Source organism: Nicotiana tabacum, chromosome 23, assembly GCF_000715075.1.
Source record: "Nicotiana tabacum cultivar K326 chromosome 23, ASM71507v2, whole genome shotgun sequence".
Taxonomy (NCBI): Eukaryota; Viridiplantae; Streptophyta; class Magnoliopsida; order Solanales; family Solanaceae; genus Nicotiana; species Nicotiana tabacum.
The window spans coordinates 111,248,852-111,259,073 of record NC_134102.1 but is presented as its reverse complement, the minus strand read 5'-3'; the positions used below and the strand labels follow the sequence as shown (position 1 = coordinate 111,259,073).

Here is a 10,222-nt window from a genome sequence, read left to right as displayed (position 1 = left end):
TCAAATAATAGGGAAAATGAATTCTACCTAGATTTATTATATTCTCCAATCAAGCATATGAGTCACATACCTTCGTTAAATTTGCACTTAGGCCTGCTCTCCACTTCGACATAAATTTTCCCGGGAAGTCTATTCGATATTTTGTTGTTAATTTTTTTTAAAACCCTCTTTTTTTGTCTTAAATTTAGAAACCAAAACTGTAAAGTTATCCTTCAAAATGAACTTCACATACTATAGTATTATTCTAAATTATTGTAATTCTCTTGACATTATCCTATTAAAATTATTTAGTCTTTTTTGGGGTCCCTTCCTAAAATAAATTGATTGAATCAATAGGCGCGCATTCGACTCTAGATAAAAGTAGTATATTTATATGACTTATGTAAAAGGCTTTGGAGGGTAGGTATTGCTTACAAGCGTAAAGTCAAGAATAGAAAATTGCAGTAGCATCAACTTTTGGAGTTCTAAAAATATAGAAGTAGAATCCTATCAAACTTTCTTCTCAATTCCACAATCAAGTTCATATATCAGTATTCTATTATTCTATAAACACTGATAAAAGCATATCTCTTCCTCCTACAAAGTACTTGTCAAATTAACTTGGAGCTCTTTTTTTTCTAGCCATAGGCTCCAACAAAATAAAGTTCAATGGTAACCCTCAAAAGAGATGTACATTTACACCCCAAAGGTGGTCAAGACGTTCTTTCTTCTTCTTCGTCTTCGTCTTGTCAAGATGAAAGAAACTATCGTAAACAAGAAGAAGATCATCAGAATGCCACAGAAGATATCAGACTCCGTGGGAAAAGCAGTGGCGATGGCGATGGAGATGAGTCGGACCATAGAAAGAATCCGGAACTGAATCTGCTTGAACGTTTAAACACAAATAATAGTCCAATATGTAATGAAAATGATCCAACATCAGATGGTGCAGAGCCAAGAGTATTCTCGTGCAACTATTGTCAAAGGAAATTCTACAGTTCACAAGCATTAGGAGGACATCAAAATGCACATAAGAGAGAAAGAACACTTGCCAAAAGAGCTGGTCAGAGACCAATTGGACATCACCTTTTCAATTTTACCCCAACAGCTGCTGCTGCTGCTTTTGGCCATCATCCATATCTAAGAGTACAGCATCAGAATAACTATAATTTTGTTAGCAGTATGTCTACCCTGCCTCTAAATGGTGCAAATTATCAGAACAATTCTCTGGAAATTCAGGCACATTCTATGATTCATAAAGCAACAAATAGTAGTGGAAATTGGTCAAACAGGCAATTCATCAAACACCAACCAGGTGTAGGAAAACTGTCTATGATTCCTAAAGGAAATATTCACTTCATTCCCCAAGAAGAGAACAAAAGTGACTTGCAAAAGATTGATCTTTCTCTCAAGCTCTAGTTCTTTCCTTTTGCCAAAACCCATGTTTTTCATTTTGTGATATTATTCAGTCAAATTCGGGGTTTTGGTTACTTTTCGCTAGCTCTTAATTTTGTATGACATTGTCCTGTACGATATATCATTTGATATCAAGAAACCCTTTTAGCTTTTGTTGATTCCATCATTCAAACTTCTAGCTGTTTCAGCAATTTATGATGCTAAATTCAATACAAGCTACCACTTTAGATCACAAGTCTCATACAAATTACAACCTTCTGTTAAGAGGTTTTTCAAATTATTTCAAGTAACACCAAATTCTTTTTTGTACATGTTTAACATAAGGCTAATTTTGGGCCAAGTTTCTGAATTCCAACACGATTTAACTCTCAATTCTAGAAGCCATAAAAGTCGAATTAAAATCATTTAACCGTACTTTCCTTTCGCATCAATTTTTCAAAAGTATTCTCATTTATATAATTAAGAAGGAATTAATTTTATTTTATTAAAATTTATCTTTATTTTCGTATTTTAACATGTCAAGATAATAAGATTAATTTAATGAATATATTTTTTTTATCTAAAAGATCGTATTTCCTTAGACAAGAGGGAGTAGTAGCTATTACTGTCATTTGAAGACATTGATTACACGGGTGGATTTAGGGCGAGTTTTATGGATCGAATTGTCTCAAATTATGTATCTTTGCATACAAAAACTAAAATGTATGCATGTAATAAGATTACAATCATTAAATCTAGAAGCTACTAGATTAATGTCCCTCGTCTCAATTATGTCCCTCGTCTTAGAGGTAGGCAAATGGGACCTCGTATCAAAACAAAATTACAGTTATCATTAATGTACCCCGACAACAGTACCAGGTTTTCAGCAATCAAGAAAACTTAATCCAGAAGCTAGCACGTTGCAATCAAAGAGTTTGTCAATTATGGCACCCTCACAAGACTTCCAGTAATTACAGCAAGCTGTCGGTTGTTTCCACATATTAAACAACTCATGTTAACAATAATAATACTATTAATAAAACCATTAGTTAGGTTTAACTGGATTTCAGCATAATTAAGAAACTCAATGTGTGAACAAATTGGACAGTGTTTCAACTGTTGAAGTTGTTAAAGAAACTGGCTGTTTATTTTGTCGCAGTACGCAAATATTTTATTGAATGGCCCTGTCATCAGCCATTAATTAATAGAGATAATGTTTATCATCTTCAATGACTCTGTAAGGTGTCACATTACATTATTTCATTGCTAGATCTTCCAAGATTTGATTCTTGTGTTATAATCTAATATGATAGTGAGTCCACTTTTGCCTAATAATTATTTATTTTAGTTTTTTATTACATAATTGTTTCACATTTGGTAGGATGATCCAGCCTGGAAGTATAGGGTATTTATTTATGACTTTCACTTGACACCTTGCTTTGACCTTATATATGTGTGGGCCGAACATGTATTATGTTGAGCGTGCAAACAAATTAAAGTTTTGCAACAGATTGGAAGCTTATACGTAATGCGTAGGACCTCTAAGAGGTGTGAGGCATTTTAGAGAAATTCGTGCAGGTTTGTCCTAAATTTCAAAACGAATAATATCACAACACGTTAAGAATATTTTTGACTTATTTTAGCCCAACTAACTGGAATCAGAACCCAAGTTCGACGGAACGCGTACAACAATGGCAGAGTGATGGCGTGAGACTCAATTTACTTCCCCCAAGAAGTTTGTTGAGGGTTTCGGTTGCCATAAATACTCTAATAATATGCGTCGCACACAGTAAAACTCAAAAATTGACCTGTAGATCGTGATAATGAGCCACGTGGAACTTCCTTCGAGGGGAGATTGTTGGGTGTGCGAACAAAATCTCACATTGGTAGCTGAAAAGATTGGGAGCCTAAGCCTACCTTTGAAAGAAAACATGGAGGCATTTTTTCTTCCTATACAATATTTGAAACTTATTTACCAAAATTGTCCTAATTTTGTATATTACCCGCCCTAAACAAGGATTACTTACAAATTATATACAATCCATTATTAATGCCTTAGGGGATTTAGTTACATCCTTTTTTCCTATTTTCTCTCTACACCTCTTTCAATAAGTATTTTCCTTTCCAAATTCAATCAAACAGAGGACCGCGAGAACCATATGAGATAAAATCTACTAATAGATTTTGACCAGCAGTCTGTTCCCCTTTCAAGAAATGTAGAAAAAATTGAAAAAATAAAGAAATATTAAAATAGGTAAAGACATTGATGAGAATATTTACAACACCTCCAAACATTTCAAGAAATTGTATGTACAAGTGATAAGCAAAATTTGGTATTGAACTCTTTGAATGTGATTAACTTTTCCATTGAATGGCTCTGTTGAAACATTATACTACTGTCCAAAGTTGGATGAAAATCCTCCTCGACGATGAGCAGTAAAGAGTTTTTAGTATTCATGTGTTTGACTCTCCACCATTGACAACCATTAAAAAGTTTTGAAACTTTGAATTCGAATTTGGGTTTTCAAAACCATTATTTGTTTGGATTGGGTGTTGTTACAAACAATTAAAAATATTATTTGGAGTTTATATCTCAATTTTGAGAATGTTTGGTGAAGATTGGACTTGATTTTGGCTAAATTTCATATTGAAACTCGAAGAAGAAGAAGAAGAAGAAGAAGAAGAAGAAGAAGAAGAAGAAGAAGAAGAAGAAGATCACATGGAAGAAGAAGAAGAAGAAGAAGAAGAAGAAGAAGAAGAAGAAGAATATCACATGGACTATGTGATCTTCTTCTTCTTCTTCTTCTTCTAGTTTACAACATAATACAATTTACATACAATTACTACATTTGGCATGAATTAATTTTGGACAAACTGTGATTTATAAGATTTTTATATTTTTTTCTATGTCAGCTTTTATTGCTTGATTATTAAAATTATTATATAATGACCTGGATAATATCAAATGATCCTAACCGCACCACGCAAGCGAATGTGCGACCGAGACGAAGAAAAACAATTATAGCGCGCCTAGTGTTTGTCTTGTGCTTAAATTATTTACTAAGGTTATTAAATTACATAGGTAATTAAGCTACATAATTTAGAAGGAAATATGATAAATTAAAAATTATCTGAAAAACTGATAATTGAAAATTTGGACCAGTTTTGTTTATTGGGCTTAAAATGGCATTGGGCCACTTTCTTTGTTATTGGAGTTGCTGGGCCAATTTTGGTGCATTTACACTGCTTGCCCATTTTGGACAACTTTAACATTGGGCTAGTCCTTAACTTGTTGTAATTGGGCCTACAGATATTTAGGTTTTGGCCTAGGATACTTTGAAATTGGGGTTTGCATAGACAGTCACCTAGAAGCGAGATTATTAATTAACCCAACAAATTTTACTATAACCATTTCTACCAAGTCATGACTGCATAAATAACCACTTTACTAAATAACTACTTTTATCTTAATTAAGATCTAAATCAGAGTGGCAGTCCAAAAATCCAGTACTAATCGATTTTTAATACTTTAAACATAAAACATTCAAAACTAACATCCATAAACATAAAAAAATTGGTTTCAACCACCCATGTAAAAGAGAGTTAATATTAACTGACTTCTAGCACGTTTTCAGGCTCAATCACAATCATAATATTTATTCTTAGACAAAATTGAATATATTCATGTTCCAACAATCCAAACTAAATTCAAATCTTTATTACTTCTGAAAGTATCTGCAATACAAAGTAAAAACAAATACCTGGATCGCAGAGTTGTAAAAATACAGTCGTAGAATGAGCAAGAATAGCAGCAAAAAAACAGTAGCAGAAACGGCGTTAAGACAGCCGAGAAAACCAACAAAGATGCTTGAAACTAGTGGCTAAGCAACTTCACAAATTGCCTGAAGTGTCTTTATATTTTTCTCAAAGGTTTTGCATTCTAAGAGACACTCACAAAGCTCACAATTTTCACCTACTAAAGATGATTTTACTAAATTTTATCTCTCAAAATTCTCTCCTTTTTTTCTAGTCCGTAGATATCTCCTTGCTACTCTAAAGATGTAAGTTTTTTATAGGAAAAAAATATGCATTTCATGATTAAAAATCTATCTATTTTTTTGATAGAGTTTTCAATAAAATCTGCTCTAAAATTCAAAAGGTAAGAATTTTTAGTTCAATCTTGTCCAAAAGAGAGTTTTTCAAATAAAATCTGCTCTTCACTATTCAAAGATAGACTTTTGTTCAAAAACTATCCAAAAGTATATATTTTCTTACCAAACAAGCCTTCATTCCACTATCTGCGCTGCGAGTTTCCCAAACACTGGAGATCCTCAACAACTAGATGCAGACAACCATTGCAAAGCTATCTGACATATCCAGTGCTGTTGCAGCACAGTCATCCACTCTGGCATCCCAGATTCCTCCGACATTAGAGGATACATTGAAGAAGATCTTAGAGAACCAGACCACCATCATGGACACCTTGGTAGCACATGGAGCAGTGATTGAGGAATTGGGGAAGCAGGTAAAGAAAATAAAAAAATCCTAGGCATCCAGGAAATCAGTTGACATGCTGAGGAGAGAGCGACCAAGATAGCAGCAGTTAGTGATCTTTCATTTGATATGCTCATAGGGTCAGACCCACCAGCACCAGCATATCCAGCAGCACCATCAGCTCCAGTGGCACCAGCTGGCCAGTCTGAGGAGACAGACCTGGCTGCCGACACTGCTGAGGCGGTGCGCCAGATGTTCACCAACCTAGTTACTCCCAGAGCCGATGATGATGAGATCCAGTTAGAGGAGACTGAGGGCAGTGACGCTGCTATGGACACGGAGGTGTCCAAGGCCATATAGGGAGTCTTTTGCACTCTTACCCTTCTTTATTCTTGTTATGATTAAGCATTGGAGACAATGTTTATTTTTATTCGGGGGGGGGGGGGGAGTTATTTGCTATTTGGATGACTTTTAGACATTTGGTTTGTAATAACTGATAATATTTTCTTCTTTCTCTATATTCTGTATATATATTCTCTCAGTTCTCTTTTGATGTATATATTCTCTCTTTTCCTCTCTCATTATGTATATTCACTATGCTTTCAGTAGTTTTCCTTTTAGCTTCTTTATTCTGTTTTCTTATTAGTCTATGTTTAATCTAGTAGCTTCTATTTAGTTTTGTAGCTTCTTTTTATGTTTTAGTGAACAATAAGCCTTTGGTTTTCTTAATGCCACGGTTCTTTCCAAAGATAATTTTTGTGTGAACGGGTGTCTCTTCCCAATGATGGATGGCGTGGCAACCTTCTTAAGGGATTGAGTCCGTTTTTGGTGTTTAGGTACGAATAGTAGTAATAATGAATAAAAAGACCTAATTGAGTTAGGCTCGAAGAGTCAAACATGCTTCACTTGGTACCAACACACTTAACTACGTGTTTATGGTTAAAAACAAAGTTTTTGGAAAGAAATAGCTCTAGTTAGTGACCTTGTGACTATTGTATTGACTTAGGCAATCATCGAGTGGTTTAGTCGAACCATAGTGATTTTCAATCTTGAATATGGTCATTATGGGCCCTCGACTCTATTCGCTTTAACAATCCAGCTGCGTGAGAGGTGAGATATTGTTGGTGCAAGTCCAAGTATCCGTGCAAATGGTCTAGAACTTGTCCCGAATGCGTTTCTAGGTGAAGTTTTAATTTTTGCTTGGATTGAGAAGTGATTGTAGGCTCTCCTTGATCCGTTTGAAGTTTTCCATGGCCCACTAAAGTTGTTATCCCTAGTCAACCCAATTGAGCCTAAATCCTTTCTCATTTGATCATCACGTTACAAGCCTTTACCCATTTTATTGTGACCCTCTCTTTGCACCCGAGCTTTCCTTAACACTCTTGTAAAATAATTGGCTAAAATTGTAAGTTTGGGGGAGAGACGAGAAGTTTGAAAAAAAAAGTATCAAGGCAAAAGAGAAAAGAAATGAAGAGAAGGAAAGGCAAGAAAAAGAAAGAACAAAAAGAAACTGAATAAGTTGAAAAGTTGAAGGGATTCAAAGAAAAGTAAGGATGCAAAGCATGGAAAAAGTGAAGAAGGAGAAAATGAATAACATGTCCAAGAAAGAGTGATGCTAAGTCTCTCTAGTTCCCCTATGGAAAGGAAAATGCTTCAAAGAGTTGGCAAAAACATGAGGTGATAAAAGAAAATGGAGTGCTTAAGAAAAGATGAACCTGTTATATTATAGCTTATCCAACCTTATTCCAAAAGCCTTCATTGCATCCAAAAGCCTTCATAGCTTCCTTGATAAATAAAGTCAACTCTTGATGCTCAACTGTCACATTAGAACTATTCGTGCTTAAAAGTTTAACTTGTTGCCTTGTTGATAATTCATAAGTGTCGTGGGTAATTGTTCGTCCCAATTGATGTGTGATTGATTCACCTTTGATTAGTTGGAATGGGTCTTAACTTGTAGATGTGGGAATTACCTTATTTGCTTGAGGACAAACAAAAGCTTAAGTTTGGGGGAGTTGATAATTGAGAAATTTGACTACTTATTAGTGCCTTTTTGCTTTCGTTTTAGTCCAAAAGCGCTAAATTGTATTCCCGAAAACTGATAAAATATGCTTAATTGCAGGAATATTAGAAGATGAGCTCCAAAGATGAAATTCACTTCAAGAAGGAGTAATCTGAACTTTAAGGACAAAAACATCATGAAAGCTAAAAGTGCGGTCCGCATATTACCATCTATGGCCGCAAGTCATGAAGCAATTCCATCAGAGAAGGTTGCAAGATGCGGACCGCACATGAAATTGTGCTGCCGCAGAAACTGGATAAAAGCCAAAGTTCAGAGAACCTGCATCTCAAGTTCAACAAGAATGCGGAGAGACGTAAAAGAGCATGATGCGGTTGCAACCATATTTGTGCGGACCGTAGAAGAGCATGGTGTAGCCGCATACATATTTGTATTGTCCGTAGAAAGAGAGAAGTGCAGTCACAGTTCAGAATTGTGCGGCCGCAGGTTTCCAATCCTGTCAGGCCGAAGCAAAGTACGGACCGCACATGGAATTGTACGGCCGCAGAACCTCATAAAAGGGAATTTTTGTATGAAAATTCCAGCACTGTATAAATAGAAGAGTTTCATTTTTTTAGGTTAAGTTTTGACATCAGCTGCTACAGTAGACGGTTTCTTTTACTCTTTTTTGTAGTTTTTGCTATTTTGAGCTTTTTGAATATTGATTTCATCATTTTAGTTATCAATATGGGTTTAATTATCACTTCTTCTTCTTTTTCTTCCAATTTAAGCATGAGTAGCTAGATTTTCACTAAGTTTGTGATCCAGCCCTAGTGTGTAAACTTAATGGGTGTTTGATTTATTGCTTGTTTATGTTTGGGTGTTGATTATATAAACTAGTTCTCGCTTTTATGTGAAGAATTAATGGTTACAAATATTATTTCATGCCTATTAGACTTGGTCTCTACTTGAGAAAGAGAGACTTAGTCTAGGAAAACTTGGCTAGCGAGAAATTAGGTCAATCGAGAGATTGATAAGCCTAATTAATGGGTTGAACATAGATATAGTAAAACCCGACTTGAACTTATTATCAACTATTTTGTTCAATACCCATTTGGACTTGAGAAAGTCAAATTAGGCGAAACCACTCTCTGACCGAGAGGTATTGAGTGGGTACTTGAATGTTGATAGATATAATATACCCCGACCAATAAAACAAGCTTTAAAGTTTACAACCCATTAGGCAAATACCTAGGTGAAGGTCATAGCCCTATGTCTTTTATATCATTTAAAAAACAACCAAAAATAATTTCCTAGTTTCATTTTTTAAATCGCAATCGTAGTTTAATTTAGATTTTCAAACAAAACCAATTATTGCAGAAGTGCAAATTTATATATACAAACTCACGCACTAAGATATATACTACTAACACCCATTCACATAGCTCCCTGCGAAATTCGACCCCGACTCTTGTTGGGTATTACTATTGCTTTTACCGTTTTCATATCTTCAAATAGAGGAGTGAAATTGGACGAGATTAATCTCCCTAAGCAAAAAAGTTCTACCTGGGTTAAGCTACATAAAATAGCCTGAGTGAAGAATACTTCTACCCCGAACTATGAGCTGAATCTCCTAGGCGAAAAGGTTCTACCTGGGTTAAGCTACATAAAATAGCCTGAGCAAAGAGTACTTCTACCTGAAAATATGAGCTGAATCCCCCTAGGCGAAAAGGTTCTACCTAGGTTAAGCTATGTAAAACAGCCTAAGTGAAGAGTACTTCTACCTGGAAATATAAGCTGAATCCCCCAAGGGAAAAAGGTTCTACCTGGGTTAAGCTACGTAAAACAGCCTAAGTGAAGGATACCACTACCCGGAAATATGAGCTGGATCCCTCTAGGCCAAAAGGTTCTACCTGGGTTAAGCTACATAAAGCAGCCTGAGCGAAGAGTACTTCTACCCGAAAATATGAGCTGGATCCCCCTAGGCAAAAATGTTCTACCTAAGTTAAGCTACGTAAAACAAACTGAGTGAAGAGTACTTCTGTCCGAAAATATGAGCTGGATCCCCCTAGGCGAAAAGGTTCTACCTGGGTTAAGCTACGAAAAATGGTCTGTATGAACAGCAGTGAATAAAAGAAAATGGAGATTTTGCAGAACTTACCTTTGGTGACATTCGTCCTTTGAGAATCTTTTTGCTGCATTGCTTTATTCCTGCTTCAAACATAGAAAATTTGTGAGTTTTGAATGTGGTGGTGGGTTTATGGCCTTGATGCCTTGAGTGGCTTGAATTCTCGGCCACTGCTGTCGAAGAAGCGATTCTGTCTGTGTGGTATCGAGATGATCGGATACTCTATATCG

General features: G+C 35.5%; 1 protein-coding gene across 1 annotated transcript; it reads left to right on the top strand.

The window, feature by feature from the left end:
* Positions 1-349: 349 nt before the first annotated feature.
* LOC107802094 (zinc finger protein 1) lies at positions 350-1,561 on the top strand. Its single transcript, XM_016625534.2, has one exon. The coding sequence runs from the start codon at positions 649-651 to the stop codon at positions 1,396-1,398; it is 750 nt and encodes a 249-aa protein (XP_016481020.1). The 5' UTR covers positions 350-648; the 3' UTR covers positions 1,399-1,561.
* Positions 1,562-10,222: the final 8,661 nt, after the last annotated feature.

What these genes read in the sequence shown, in the direction of transcription:
- LOC107802094 (XM_016625534.2), top strand. Translation starts at nt 649, where the DNA reads ATGGTAACCCTCAAAAGAGATGTACATTTACACCCCAAAGGTGGTCAA.